The sequence below is a fragment of the Tachysurus fulvidraco genome, chromosome 14, assembly GCF_022655615.1.
Source record: "Tachysurus fulvidraco isolate hzauxx_2018 chromosome 14, HZAU_PFXX_2.0, whole genome shotgun sequence".
Classification (NCBI taxonomy): Eukaryota; Metazoa; Chordata; class Actinopteri; order Siluriformes; family Bagridae; genus Tachysurus; species Tachysurus fulvidraco.
Window position 1 is genome coordinate 19,538,828 of NC_062531.1, and position 15,710 is coordinate 19,554,537.

General features: G+C 42.7%; 1 protein-coding gene across 8 annotated transcripts in view; it reads left to right on the forward strand.

Annotated features, from left to right (window-relative positions):
• Nucleotides 1-15,710, forward strand: part of LOC113656247 (serine/threonine-protein kinase WNK2-like) — a 41,300-nt gene that overhangs the window by 13,150 nt on the left and 12,440 nt on the right. For 6 of the 8 annotated variants that reach the window (XM_047822962.1, XM_047822954.1, XM_047822956.1 and 3 more), the window contains exons 4-17: nucleotides 310-467; nucleotides 1,093-1,181; nucleotides 1,894-2,113; nucleotides 3,945-4,200; nucleotides 4,320-4,426; nucleotides 6,410-7,159; nucleotides 7,895-7,987; nucleotides 8,235-8,606; nucleotides 8,987-9,388; nucleotides 9,595-9,638; nucleotides 9,886-10,045; nucleotides 11,356-11,472; nucleotides 14,449-14,616; nucleotides 15,584-15,635. In XM_047822962.1, the coding sequence (XP_047678918.1) occupies nucleotides 310-467; nucleotides 1,093-1,181; nucleotides 1,894-2,113; nucleotides 3,945-4,200; nucleotides 4,320-4,426; nucleotides 6,410-7,159; nucleotides 7,895-7,987; nucleotides 8,235-8,606; nucleotides 8,987-9,388; nucleotides 9,595-9,638; nucleotides 9,886-10,045; nucleotides 11,356-11,472; nucleotides 14,449-14,616; nucleotides 15,584-15,635 (2,988 nt within the window). The remainder of the gene's footprint in view (nucleotides 1-309; nucleotides 468-1,092; nucleotides 1,182-1,893; nucleotides 2,114-3,944; nucleotides 4,201-4,319; nucleotides 4,427-6,409; nucleotides 7,160-7,894; nucleotides 7,988-8,234; nucleotides 8,607-8,986; nucleotides 9,389-9,594; nucleotides 9,639-9,885; nucleotides 10,046-11,355; nucleotides 11,473-14,448; nucleotides 14,617-15,583; nucleotides 15,636-15,710) is intronic. The other 2 variants (XM_047822955.1, XM_047822959.1) reach the window with 2 other exon arrangements.

The window sequence follows — 15,710 nt, forward strand, 5'->3', positions numbered from 1 at the left end:
CCCCAAAAAGTACTAAAACCAAGTCATTTTCCAGCAAATATCAAAGCCAATCCAGCACCATAAACACAACCATCAATAATGAAATCTTACCAGCAGCCAAATGCTGTAAAAATGCTGTGAGGTTTCCGCATGAAACATTTATAACGCAATAATAAACAGTAATTTCAGTTACTGATCTGTTGCTTCAGCCTGCTTTTCCAGATGAACCTGCTGGATCAACCGTTAACTCTTGGTCTTTTTTTTTTTTTTTTTTTTTTTTTAAATATACGTATATAAATTTTAATATATTTTTTCCCCCCTTTCATTCAGGCACTCCAGAGTTCATGGCCCCGGAGATGTACGAGGAGCACTATGACGAGTCGGTGGATGTGTATGCCTTTGGCATGTGTATGTTGGAGATGGCCACGTCAGAATATCCGTACTCCGAGTGCCAGAATGCTGCGCAGATCTACAGAAAAGTCACCAGCGTGAGTCCTGCATTTCAGGCAGCTCTTTTTGAACTACTACATCATACCAGACATGCCGTGTTTATAAAAAAAAAATAATAATAATAATTGCTCCCATATTGTGTTTGAATACTGCAGGTGCAAGGTGGCTTAGCTATTGATTTTGGTGGAAATGCTCTATTAACACCTGCATTCTTTCTTTTGGAAACGTTCTTCTATTCCTTCTCGCACTTCTCTTTTTTTCTCATTCAGGAGCATTTTATAAAATTGATTTTTCTCTTTTATTCTCCGCGTAGGGAATGTTTAGGATACCCAATTTTAAATTAGACAGCTTCTAGTTGTATTACTGACAGCTGTGTAAGTTAGAGCATAAATCTCTCTCTCTCTCTCTCACTCCTCCTTCAATTAGAGTAGGTTAAATGAAGTTCTATGAATGATAAAGCAAACTAACAAGCCACAGCACATCACAACTGATGATCGTGATCATCCTGGGAGGTTTTCACTACTATTAATTTATTAAGTCGTGTTTAAACAAGCAGTGACAAAACAATGCAATCACATCTTAACATCTCACTTCCCCTCTTTGCAACTTAATCTCTTTCCTTATCTTTACCTTACTACCTTATCTCTATCCTTTCCCTCCTAGGGGGTGAAACCTGCAAGCTATAACAAAGTCAAGGACCCCGAGGTCAAGGAGATCATTGGCGAATGTATTTGCCAGAAAAAGGAAGAACGGTGAGTGTGTGTGAGACAGGAAGGTAGTATGAATGATGAATGATGTTGATTGGCTCTTGTTTTTTCCCCCAATGCCAAAGTGACCATTTATCTATTCACCAACTCCATTCTCTAGTCTGTTGCAGCTGGCAGTCTTTCACACCATCCGATTTCATCACCTCCACTAGCCAAGAACCAAATCTGCTGCTACAATGCAGTAAAGAAAGGAAGTGAAGTGTTGGGAACTAATTTTGCTTGCACTTGTCCATGTCCTTGTGCTAGATGAACTCGCATAGACTCTACTGTAGCAGTAGACTGTGTCCCCCCCCCCACCAGCGTTTTTCATCTAGTACTCTATCTAGTACTCATCTAGGCTCTTGCATGTTCAAGCTACCTTTTGTGTATTTGTACTATTGTATTGCTCAGTAAAGTCACTATCTGACTTGTGGAGTCTTATAAAAGCTCTGTTACTGTACATACTTCAATCAGCTCAGTTTTTTTTTCTTCAATAATACGATGCTGTGGAACGCTTGTGTCTTCGGATAAAAACGGTCTGATATTTGTCTCTTGTTTACAGACCTCTTGTTGTATTCTCACACTTCTTTTGAATATCAGCAGGACTCGTATGGTAGACTCTCCATCTGTCATCACGCTAATAAATGGAGTTTAGCAGGAGAAAATTGGTTCAAAATAATGGCATCATTCTGATCCTCTGACTTTTTTTACCTTTTAGCTACTCCATTAAGGACCTCCTAAATCATGCCTTCTTTGCGGAGGACACAGGCGTGCGTGTGGAGCTGGCTGAGGAAGATGACGGAAGGAAGGCCTCCATCGCACTCAAGCTGTGGGTGGAGGACGCACGCAAGTTGAAGGGCAAGTACAAGGACAGCGGCGCCATCGAGTTTACCTTCGACCTCGAGAAGGAGGTGCCCGAATGCGTGGCTCAAGAGATGGTGAGCAATGTTGTGTTGTAATTATAGTTCTAGTTATATATAAAGTTCTATAGTTATAGTCACTATATTTCCAATTTATGTCTGTGTGACTGCTTTTATGAGTAACAAACTCCTGCCATTGCTAAGATCTCACTCCCTGCTCTCTCTCTCTCTCTCTCTTCCCCTCTCTCTCTTTCTCTCTCTCTCTCTCTCTCTCTCTCTCTTCAACTGTCATGCCATCTGTCTCACAGACTGACTCCTGGAGCTGACAATACCACTTTATACACATTTACTTGAACGTGGACATTTTTATTTATTCGGTTTATGTTCATTCAGAGTTCCAGGTTCCTCCTGATGGATCCAGTTTGCTTCAAATCTTTCTGCTTCTGTTTTTAGTAAGACCAAATTCATAATATAAATATAGCAAATATAGAGCCTCCTCTCTAGAATAGGGGCGCAAACTGAAATCATACAGATTTCCAGTTTTATATTGAAAAATTGCACTCAGAAGCCATCCCATGATTGAAGCCATCCCACTTGTTTGCCTTACACTTCTGCTGTGTGTGTGCGCGTGTGTGTGCGTGTGTGTGCGCGTGCGTGCGTGCGTGCGTGTGAGAGAGAGAGAGTTTGCATGTTCTCTGTGTGTGTCAAGGTTTCCTCCAGGTGCTCTGGTTTCCTTCCCCAGTCTAAAGACATGTTGCATGCTCTAAATTGTCTGTAGTGTGTAACTGTGTGTGTGCACCCTGTTATAGACTGGTATACAGTCCACATTTTCCATGCCTTGTGCCTCAATTCTCCTGTGATGGGGATGAATTAATGGTCTCCCTTGATATGACACTCTTTATAAGATTCATAAACAGCTTCATAACCAGCACATTAACTCAATATGGTAAAATTATTGAGAATTCAACGTTGTAGAAACGGTTATAAAAATTTGTGCACAGCAACATACACCTGTCTTATCTTGGCTTGCTGAAAAAGTCCTGATAACACTGCCACATTCTTCTGTGTGTGTATACATGCATCGCATTCCAAGGAAGTCGGTCCGATGTTTCTCTCCATGTAAACACTGAAGCAGTGAAAGCCTCAGACAATGCTGGGTTGTGTGTGGTGTTTTTTTGGGGCAATAGCCAGTTCGTTTAGGTTGCCAATAGTTAATCATGCATGTATACAGTATGTGGGTGTGAAAAAATAGGTTTTCTGACCAATACAAACTGCCTCAACTAGACCTGACACGCTTTAACCCCCGTGTGTGTGATATCATCTCTAGGCTTTTGCTTTTGGGGGTTTTTTTGGTTTACTTTGTCTATTATTTGAACACTTACTTCCCTGTCTAGAAGGTCGCTCTGCTCTGCACTGCATACTTTATGAAGTATGTTTTCCTTCCCACATCATCTCATTAACAAGCCTTTAAAGAGTTCTATCGCTTGTACGCAGATTACGTTGGTATCTGAAGACTTTGTTGAGGAACCGCAGCTTAGGTCCTCGGGGAGTAGTGCAAGATTAGCTGCATCAGGACTTTTTATATTTAAAGGTCTGGGCTTTGTTACAGTAGGCACTATCTAGCTACAGCTTCTACTGTAATTCGCTTGCGTGTGTTCAAGCTGCGTTTGAGTATGATTTCTATTTTTAGCTTTACTTTTGTCACACTAGAGTGCAATCACTCTTTACTTCGAAAATTGTTCTAAGCTGAAGTAGTAAAATAAATATACTTTTTTATTTTATTTTTTAAACAGAATCCTTTTTTTGTGTTTTTTGTTTTAATCACCTACACAGCAGACGTGTGTGTGTGTGTGTGTGTGTGTATGTATGTAATTAACTGTGTAATATTTCTTTTGACTCATTCCATCAGGTCGAATCTGGTTTCTTTCACGAAAGCGATGCAAAGATCGTGGGAAAATCGATCCGGGACAGAGTGGCTCTGATAAAGTGGCGTAGAGAACGCACCGTGTCCACAGCCGTGCAGAGCGGGACAGCTCAGACGACACAAGCTCAGGTGCCCATTAGCACAGTGCCCAGTGTATGTGAACCCATAGAGCCTGAGGAAACCGAGGTAGACCAGCATGTCAATCTGACCCACATGAGCGGCAGCACTACGTCCGTGACCTGTGAGTTGAACTGATGTGTGTGTGTGTGTGTGTGTGTGTGTGTGTTGGGGATTTACAGTGATGTCTGTTTAAATGTTTCTTTTCCCCCATTTTATGTCCTCCTTCCTCTTCCTCTCTAGCTGATAGCGGTATTGGCTCCATCATATACTCCGACTCCCACAGCAGCAACTTGCACAGTGTCATTTATCCGTCGCTGCATGAACCTGTTTCCACAGCAGTGCAGCAGGTTTGTATTATTGCTTTTGCACGAAAAATAAGCCAGTTCATTTAAAACAGAGTTTCAGTCGACATGTTTTATAAAAAAATCTGTTTAGAATTTTTTTTTTTTAATATCAACAAACAAATGATTTTATCGCCACAAGTCTGATTTGTCTGAGTTGTCTGTTGTCTCCATTGTCTTTCAGCTTGAGAAGATTTTCCCTCTGATAACCTTACACTGAATTTTAGTTGTTGAAAATAACACCTTCAAATTTTAGAGGCTTATGAACAAGCACTTGGGGAATCGGAGCAGAAATGGGTTTATCACCAGTTACTTTGAAGATAGTCTGTAAAACGTGCGTCTGAAACTATTACCATTCATATAAAGCCCAGAGTAGGCTAGATAAAAGCAAAAGTATTTATAAAAAACTACAAATTCTTAAAGCCATAATTAAAGTGTCCATTTTCCTACGAGTCATGACAAAGATATTCAGTACTGAACATGGACACGACCAAAACCGGTATCATTTTTGGGCCTCTGGTAATAAGAAATAATTTAGCTCACTCCATGCATTAAAATTTAGACTTATTTTCTTACAATCCAAAACCATTATTTGTGTTGTATAAGTGTTTGTTTTTTCTTTATTTGCCTCCTTTACGTGTGTTTTGTGTCTTTCATGCTCTGTGATGATAGTCTCATGTGACTGGCCCTTTTTTGACACCACATGACAATGATTTGCAAGTGTGGCCCCGCCCCCTTCGTGCTGGGTCTAAAGCACATTACCGTCGCCAAAGCGCTACCGTGATCGAAATGCTCCGAGACAACCCAGACATCCGGTCAGTTCATCAGCCGGTCAGTCCTGACTCCAACTTATCACCCCAGCCGGAATCGAAGGCGATAAAAAGGAACGATTCTTTCTCTCCAAAGTTGTTGCTGCCTCCTTTACCGTTTGACACTCGTCGCCACAGCGACTCATCCGTGGTGCGCTCACCCGAGAGCGAGTCCGACGACCCTCTGTCTAAAAGTTTGGGGTGTCAGTATTGTCTAAATCATCAAGCCTCTTTCTCACCACATCCCTTATGCACAACCTGCCTATTGCTTCTATTATCTAGGAGCAGGACAAGACAAAACTCCAGCCCCACTCCGTGTATATGTGGTGGCCAATCTCCGTCTCCAACCGGACTCTTTCCTGGAGTAAGTAGGCACAGAGGTTCTTCCAGCGATCTCTCTGACCTGTCAGAGCTTAACAGATCTCTGGAAAACATCACTGGCCACAAACACATCCCGAATCCTGCCTTGTTAAGTGTCCCATCCGTGGTGCTTGAAGCGGGGCCAGAACGGTCGGCACACAGTGACTGTGACGAGTGTGAGACAACACTATCTCAAATCCCAAAGCCAGCAACTCACCGCAGAGCGAGCGTGTGCATGGGCGACCGTGCTTTCACGTACCTGGTAGGTCGGATAGCCGACATGCTTTACTGTCAGTGGTAAAAATGGGCGCCATGCTGCTGCAGAAGGAAACCCTGCTCCTGGTGCTTTTAGAGGGTACTTGCATTCCGCCTCTTTTCCCCCTCCTTATCTATTGCACCTGGTGTTTTTGGGTTTTTTTCCCCGTTTGCATATAATCTTTTACCCTGAATCTCCAGATATATAGCTTCTTTATGCTTCTTTTTCAAGGATGTTTCCGCACACATTCTCCGTACCTTAGTGTAGCTTTCTTGACATTTCTCATGGTAAATACCAATCAATCCCAGTTCCTCTTAAAATGCTAATCCCAAATTCTGAAAGGATCTCCCCTATAACAGAGCTTGATGCTTGCCTCCTAACCTCTGAATATTGTTCCACCTGTCATTTGGCACTGTTGTGCTCTTTGGGTGTGAGACTAAGCTTTACTTGCCACTGGTCATTTAATAATTTAGGAAAGAAATGAATAATGAATTAACTAGCTTTATTGTGTCATTAAAAGTATATGTGAGAATTTCTCTGTTTATGCTTCTCTCTATTCTACAGTCCAGCACTCTGGGTCTTCAGAGCCAGCCAGCACCAGTTGCATCCATGCATGTGCCTGGCCATCTGTTCCAGCCGTCCCAGAGTTACGTGGCAGCTGTACAAAATGCCGTACCTGTGCAGCCCAGCTACATGCCTGCAAGCCAGACGGTGCAGCCACAGACATACTCTTCACTGCCGTCCACAGCACAACAACAAGCAACGGTCCTACCTGCACAGAGTACTTCAAGTGTATCCCAGAGCTGCACTTTTACAAGACAATCCGGGCAACCGCTTGCTCAGGCAAGTGCCACAGTACCACAGATCTACTCTTGTGGTGTGCAGCAACTTGCTGGCACACACATTTTACCACCCTTGCAGCATACCGAACCTGGCCAGACGTTGCCGCCTTTGCAGCAAGCCGCCCCAAAAAATATACTGCCTGACCAGCAGTCTGTCGGTTCAACCGTGCAACATTTGACAAATGTCCAGATTTTTCCGGCCTCGCAATGCACCGTGCAGCCTGTTTCAGCCTACAGAGCAGTACAGCACACCTCCGCGGAAATGCCATCACTGCAGCTTAGCATGCAAACCTCTCAACACATCTCATCCAGCGCAGCACAGAAGGGCCAAGAAGATCATCTTCATGCTACAGCGCAGAAGGGTCTTCATGCAGTGAGCATGCTCGCTATCGGAAGAGCAGATTTTCAAGAATCCGTTCTTCTCACTGCACCTTTACAACCAAGTCACGTGATCGACGATCCGGTCCAACCGGTACGTTGAACATTTCTCTGAATGCTTATCTGTAGTAAGACCGTTGTTATATATTTCAGCCACTCTGGAGTGCAAGGGTGACCTCACCCCTTCTACTCACTGATTATTTTACTCTTAACAGCACGACGTAGTTTATTCCTCTGACATCACAGGAAGTTTTGTTATTAAAGAAAGACTGTTTTATACTTCTGTTTAATGATGAAGAACTTTTCCAAAATAAGTTGACTTGTGTTAAAGCAGCACAAGGATCTTTTTTTGGGGGTGGGTTTTTACAAGGCTCTTATTAGTGTCTTAGACCTCAGGAGCCAGTAGTGGATTTGTATGGAATTATCATCAGACCCATTAAACTTTGCAGTTGTTCAATTGAATGGAGTCACGATCACATCAAGGTCAATTGTCATGGTTTTCCTTCAATAGATTCCTTCTTGTTTAAAGGATATTTTAAGGGTATTTCAGGCATACAGTTTAATCAAAAGAAGGACTAGAGTTGACATCAGTGCTGTTTTCTTTCAAACACGGCTTGTCGAAGTATCATGTAACGTATCAGACATGCGCTTTATACCAAGAAGCACTGTCAGAGATTACTACGTTTGGTGTACAGCAAGGTGGAGAATGTTTCTCCTTATTACCCTTATTGTCTATATTTCTAGTTTGTTTTTTAATGCTCCTTTCGGGTCACTTCTGTTGATAGACACCACATGCTGCATGCTGTTTAACTTTGGTTTTCTCCCACAGACACCGACCTCTCAGCTGTCTTTAGCACACGTTTCTGCTGCTCAACAAGTCCATCAGACGTCCTCGTCTCACAAGCCGGCTCCCCTCACACAGGTAACCTTCACCTGTGGCGCCTTTATCATTTTACTCTATCCCTCCATCAGTTGTGCACTTAGTGTACCAAGTATATGAATATTTTGAAATGAATTCTGTCTACTTTTTTTTTTGTTAAAACAAGCAACATATATTTTGTACATTTAAATGGTAGGACGGTTTTTGTTCTCTAACCCTGGCCATTGTGTCAGGGTTCCTCTTCACGGACAATCATTCCTTTTCCTCATCCTTTCCTTTTTCTGCACAGTCATCCCTCACTCCGCTTTATGTCTCCACCGGCCAACCTGTGCCTGCCCCTCCCTCTGTTTCACCGGGGCCTGACTCGCAGATGGATGGCAGTGTGCCAACGCCCCACCCACTGCTACCCTCTGCTTCCTCTGCACCAACACAGTGTTCCCACCAAGCCTGCGCACCTCCTGTGCTCACGACTATAATACCCACCATACAGTGTTCCCAACAGGGCTACAGTGTAACTCCCCAACAAAGCACAAGCTCCATTGCCACAATTTCTTTTTATCCCCTCATGCAGACCACTTCCCCAATTTACTCAACCAAACTCGTGTCACCAAACACTGCCTCTATGTCTGCAGGAGCTCCTCCCATCTTTCAGGCTACTCAGGTAGTGTGTGCGTGTGTGTATATATAAATGTCTGTGTGTGTGTTTCCCTTATGGGATTTAGGACCGCAAGGATCTGAGAATAGCTGTGTCTGCTGATTTGACTTCAGTCTGTTTATCTTACACTTGCAAACGCACTCAATTTAGAATTCAGACACACAGAGTTAGCAGTTGCTAGGCTAATCAATAAACCAAACGGCAACAACTGCAGTATCTTGACACCTCTCTGCAGTATAATCTTTTTGTGATCAGTGCAGAGAAACATACGATGGAAAGATCAAGAAAATAAAAAGTGGAATTTTTTGCTTACAGTTCGGGCTTTTAGATCATGTTTTTTTTTGTTTTGTTTTGTTGATGGTTTTTTTTCTTTTTCTTTCCTTTAGGGAGCTCCCAGTAGCAATAACCAGTCTCAGATTGTGCTTCCAGCCCTGGCGAGCTCATCCCAGTACTCTGTTCCAGTCCATACATCTCAGACCATTGCTGTTCCAGTCCATTCTGCTCAGACCGTTGTCACCGTGGCTCCACATGCTACTGCAGTCACTGGCCATCACGCACACCCTGCCCCAGCTGCCCAGCTGACTCCTCCTGTGCCACAAGGCCTTCTACCAGATCCTCTAAATACTGGGGAGTCTCTGGATATGAGCCAGGAACTTCAGGCCTCTGCAGTCACCACCAAAATGACTCAGCAAACACAGCCATGCAGCAGCATCACGACTCCTCACATTCAGCAGTGCGGTGCCAGTGTGAGCGGCGCAAGCCAGCCAGCTACCGAAGTATTTGCTGAGGTTTGACAAAACTGTAGTTTACTTGAAAAGAAAAAAAAAAAGAGCAGTCATTCTTATGGCTGAGATCGTCTATTAAAAATAATGCTTGCATTTCTTCCGTTTGTTGATAAATATTGCTGCCCTGCTGTCTCGCTTACTCATTCATTTCTCTCTCTCTCTCTCTCTCTCTCTCTCTCTCTCTCTCTCGTTCTCTCATTTGCATGCAGGAGAGTGCTCTAGATAAGCAGACAACAGTGGCTGCATATGACAGGTACAAAACCCCCAGCTATAGTTACAAATGAAAGGAGTTCCTTCTAGTGCAAGACAAGAAGCTCCTTTTCTTGTTTCAAGTCAATTATAGCCCATATTATGACTTTTATTTAACATTTTTTTTGAAGGAGGGAATACAACCTTAATCATATTGCTTTCAGCCCCCCGCCTTTATGTTTGACCCCCAGATGTAAAAAGATAGTAAGTTAAACCAAGTGTCTGAAATCCAGCTGGTTTTCCTGTCATAGCGTGAACTCTGATGCCACATCGGGAAAAGAGATGAGCGATGGGAACGAGGGAACGCATGGTGGGAGGAGCGAGTCGAGGGCCCGCAAACACCATCGCAAATCCTCTCGCACACGCTCCCGCCAGGAGAAGACTGGCAAGCCAAAACTGAGCATGCTCAACGTGAGTCTGCACCTAAATGAAGCACGTACACTTTAAAGCTCAACACGATGCGTAATCTTCATTTTAACATTCTGCCCTGTCTCAGCCTCGTGTCACATCATGATATGATGGTTGTTATCTGGCAGGAAGTTCATCAAATCTGACCTGTATACAAATGAGTGCTTCTGCCATGTTGTGTTCGGCTTGTGTTGCCTCATGCAGGGAAAGACCGAGTCTGGACTAGTTAAATAGCAAGAGCCGGGAAATAGTCATGTATCAGGACTGGGATCTCAAAGGACCTTTAGTCACAGGATTGGGTTTTTTCTCCTCTCGTCTAGATGGGAGGAGGCAAACGTGCATGAAGCAAAACAGAGAAGGTTCCAGCAACATTTAGTACAGCCCCATTGAGTTCAATGTTAAATCATACCAGTAAACAACACATGGCACAAATGGATGTATGTGTTGACCAAAAAAGAAAAACGTTAGAAATTATGTTCTAGTTTAAATCTCTGATGAAGCGATGTACTCTCGACCTGCTTAATGAAGGAGCTTCACCCAGGAGGTTTTCTTAAAATTCCCCAAACAGGCCAACGTTCTCTAACCTTCTAAATGAAAGTCTTTGTCTGGGAAACCAGTGTAACTTTAAGACCAAACTTCTTTCTTTAAGTCTTTGTGATAATGAAATTATGTCTTTTTTTTTTTTTATGCCATTGTGCTAGTTTTAAGTGGACCTAGATTTGGCTACCAACGAACCAGTCTGTTTAAGATGTGACAAATGAGGCAGTGTTTAAGCCTCAACAGACTGATTTTTACTAGTCATCGAGTAACCATGAGCAGGCCTTTTTCCATAATTACAGCAAAAACTTTAGTTTTATGCTACACAGTCAGTAAGTACGTCATAAAATCTCTATCTCTTTCAATTATTTGACAACAAATTAGATCATCAGATGCAAATTGTATAGACGAGCAGGTGAAACGACTGAAACGGCCGACGATAAACCTGAGTGTTCTTACGTAGTGTGGAGCAGAAACATCTTCGAGCTTACTGCTGGAAGGGGAATGTGATGTCTTCAGCAGACACAACGTCTCAGCAGAATTCACTCTTCTTTTATTTGGCTTTTTATTGCGTTCTTCATACATGCATATAAATGGGATATGCTTCTCGAAACCAAGCCAGAATTACAAATCACTGTTTTGCGCTGTCTAGTAGTAGTTGTAGTTGATGCAGATGACCGAAACACACTCAGTGCAGAGCTAGCTCGAAACTGTACTCCGGGTAGGGGAATGATAAAGCAGTCATGATCGTAACGAGTCTCTTTGGTGTGTTGTAGGTGTGTAACACGGGGGACAAAATGGTGGAATGCCAGCTGGAGACTCACAACCACAAGATGGTCACCTTTAAGTTTGACCTCGATGGAGATGCTCCAGAGGAGATTGCCACATACATGGTAAACTTCCCCATATATATATTTTGCTGTAGCTTTAATTTTTATATATATATGTGTGTGTGTGTGTATGTATATTTGTATGTATATATATATACATATATACATATACACATACATACACATAAGCATCATTGTATTCAAGACAAGAGGCTTTTATTGTCATTTCAACCATATATAGCTGTTGCAGTACTTAGCGAAATGAGACAATGTTTCTCCAGGGTCATGGTGCTAGAGGTCTTCACGGGTCCACTTAGATCCCAAAACCCGAGGCCCGACCCGAGACCTGAGCGGGTTCGGGTCTAAAAGTTTCACGTGTGCCTCGGACATGGGTCGGGTCTAATAATAGCGGCATCGGGTCTCGGGTAATTTAAAATAAATGTGTTTTTACCGAACGGACCCCGAGAAGACCCGAACTACTGTATCTCGCGTGTGTGCATTGATTCGACCAAGACCGCTTGCGACATCGTGTGACTGGTGGTAAGCTAATTTTTGTTGAAACAGACCTGTTAATCAATTTTGAATCCACTCTGTAGCGGTTACTTTAGTTTAGAGTTATGCAACATTCGGGTCAAGGCGGGTTAAAAAAAAAAAATGCCGTCGGTTCGGACTCGGGTCTAATTTTTTCGGGTTTGTCTCGGGTCTTTATTTTAAAAAAAAATTAATTATGCACGTCGGGTTCGGGTAAAAAGTGCTTCAGGTAACTTCGGGTCAGGGAACATTTTTACCTCTACATGGTGCTACATAAAACAAAGACAGGGCTAAGTACATGTAAGTAGTCTTGGCCACATAAAGTGCAACCTGGTGCAAACAGTGCAGGACAAGACAGTGTAGACAAAACGTTACAAGACAATACAAAAAGTACAAAAAATACAATAGACAAGACAATAAACAGTAACAGAAACAGCACCGACCAACCAGTGTACTGTAAACACTGTATGTGAATACTGAATGAACATTTGAATGAACACAGTTTCTTAGCAGCAGGACCTTGGGATAATATATAGAATTGTGCAAAAAACAGCAAGTGACTGAAATGTATAGTATGTGCAAAATGGCTGAGATATTGTACAATATGTGCAAAAATGGCTGAAATGTTGGACAGTTTGTGCAAAGTGTGCAAAACAGCATGCAAACAGTTTGATGTGTCAGTGTGTGTGTTGTGAGGGTCTGTGCAGTCCATACAGATGATGTGTGTATGTTGTGCTCAGTTCAGTTATTGAGAAGTCTGATGGCTTGTGGGAAGAAACTATTACACAGTCTGGTCGTGAGGGCCTGAATGCTTCGGTACCTTTTTCCAGACAGCAGGAGGGTGAAGAGTTTGTGTGTGAGGGGTGTGTGGGGTCATCCACAATGCTCTTGGCTTTGCGGATGCAGCGTGTGGTGTAAGTGTCCATGATCGAGGGAAGAGAGACCCCAGTGATCTTCTCCGCTGTCCTCACTATCTGCTGCAGGGTTTTGCGATCCGAGATCGTACAGTTCCCAAACCAGACAGTGATGCAGCTGCTCAGGATGCTCTCAATGGTCCCTCTGTAGAACACGGTCAGGATGTGGGGAGGGAGATGTGACTTTCTCAGCTTTCGTAAGAAGTAGAGACGCTGGAGCTGGTGTTGAGTGACCAGGTGAAGTTCTCCGCTAGATGAACACCAAGACATTTGGTGCTCTTGACGATCTCTACAGATGATCTGTCGATGTTCAGCAGAGAGTAGTCGCTCTGTGCTTTCCTGAAGTCCACAACCATCTCTTTAGTTTTATCAACATTTAGAGACAGGTTGTTGGCTCTACACCAGGCAGTTAGTTGTTGCACCTCCTCTCTGTATGCTGACTCGTCATTCTTGTTGATGAGACCCACCACGGTCGTGTCATCGGCGAACTTGATATGATTCGATCTGTGCTTTGTTGCACAGTCGTGAGTCAGCAAGGTGAACAGCAGTGGACTGAGCATGCAGCCCTGAGGGGCTCCAGTGTTCAGTGTGGTGGTGCTGGAGATGCTGTTCCCGATCCAGACTGACTGAGGTCTCCCAGTCAGAAAGTCCAGGATCCAGTTGCAGAGGGAGGTGTTTAGTCCCAGCAGGCTCAGCTTCTCAATCAGGTGCTGAGGGATGATTGTATTGAATGCTGAACTAAAGCCTATGAACAGCATTCGTACATGAGTGTCTTTATTGTCCAGGTGGGTGAGGGCTAAATGGAGGGCTGTGGCAACGTCATCGTCTGTGGAGCGTTTTAGACGATACGTGAACTGTAGGGGGTCCTGTGAGGGTGGTAACTGGGTCTTGATGTGCCTCATGACGAGCTTCTCGAAGCACTTCATAACTATGGGTGTGAGTGCAACGGGACGATAGTCATTGAGGCAGGACACTGTAGACTTCTTTGGGACAGGAAGCTCATAGACTTCTCAGGTATTTTAAGTTGTTGTGTTTGTCGGTTTGCTTTGCTCCCTCACTCTAGCCTGTAGGTCTTCCCTTTTTTACTCTGATAAAACTGCCCCCTCTGTCATCTCTGCCTCACATTTGTATCTGGCCCTAACCCCGTTTCCTTCACTCTTATCGCAGTTGCATTTAAATATTAATTTGTCTTCAGTTTTCTTTCTTATCCCAACACATGTATAATGTAAGGCCTTCTGCTGTAGAGCAGCTTACCAAGAAGACATTGTTATATAATGTTAATTTAGAGCATAACACTGGTTCTTTAGCATTTCCCCTATGCGCCAACACAATTTAAATTTATATGACCCTTTTATTTAAAAATATAAAGTTAGACCCCTTGCAATACCACATAGCTCATTTTTGTGATTATATTAAATGCTGCTCTTTCTTAATTAACTTACATTTATAGATATTACTCTTGTTACAGAATATCACTTGTTCACAACTCCATGGAACTGCTGTTTCAAAGTTATACTGTCCGATGGTTGCTAGTTGTTTATGATGTGTAATAACTTACCCCTTTTCTTTAAATCCTTACCGATGTGCCCACTAGGTTGAGAACGACTTCATCTTGCTGCTTGAGAAGGAGATGTTCATTGAGCAGCTGAAGGACATCGTGGAAAAGGCTGAGGACATCCTGAGTGAAGATGCTGAGGGGGAGAGAGGTTCAGGACATCTGTCCCAGCCACATCAAAACCTGATAGGGGGAGCTGGTTTTGAGGCGAGTCCAGAGCCACAATTGAATCCGTTTTGCATCATTAATGTCTAATTAAGTGCAGGGAAATGATCCCAGTTTACTCAACATAATGAATTTAAAGGCAGATATAATTAACAGTGAAATGCGACCTGATCAGTTTCCTTGTACAAGGCATCGTTACATATTCTCAGAGTGCCTAGAGAATGTCATCTGTCTTCAAGGGAGAGTCATCACGTAATGCCTGACGGCCAGCACTCACCATTTCCTTTAGCCATTAAATATTTAGAAGCCAACCTCTTCTGATGTATAGTTATAAAGCCTCCCCAGAGTGCTTTTTTTTTCCTACGGTAAGGGAAGGGATGCTGACAGGCAACGAGAGGAATGAAATGCTAATATCTGCCCCATGCTTAAGAGTAAGCTTTAATGCTCCTTGTGGAGATGCTTTTTATCTGAAAAGTTGAAGGTGTAAATGAATGCTGTGATGTAAGTAAGGAATACCTCATGGGGTGTGGTGGGGTGATCAATAATAGGGTGGTGTGCTTTTATTCCTCTTATAATTCTCATACCAAAAAATGGCATATTTATTTATTTATAAAGGAACATACGTTTTTCATGTTGTAACTGTTTATTTGATGCCGTGTTCCTGCACTCATCCTCAAACAGCGTAAACAGTTCTCACTATCCCCGTTTGCACCCCCTTTTTTTCAGTTGATGTTTATTTTTTCCTATTAAAGCATCTTTTTATCATGATAGAAAATAGAATTTTACCAGAAAGCTCCACAGACTGGTACATTCAAAGGGTAAATGGTTCTGTTCTGCTATCTATCTATTTTTTAGTTATTTAATTTGTTTGTTTGTATTATTAGACCACACCCACTTTCAGATAAAATTTTGATTTAGAAAAAAATTGCGCAGTAAACAGATTATTTACGTTCACCAGGATGCGTATCTAATGTTTGACCAAAGTAATTTGTTTTTGGATTTTTTTTAGGGAGCAAGTCCTCAACAAACTCAGTCTAATCAACTGGTATACCAACAAAACGGTAAGACTTTTAGAAGCATGTACAGTATATCCTTGTTTGAGTGTACATGTATATTTAAAGTTGTGTAACTGATTC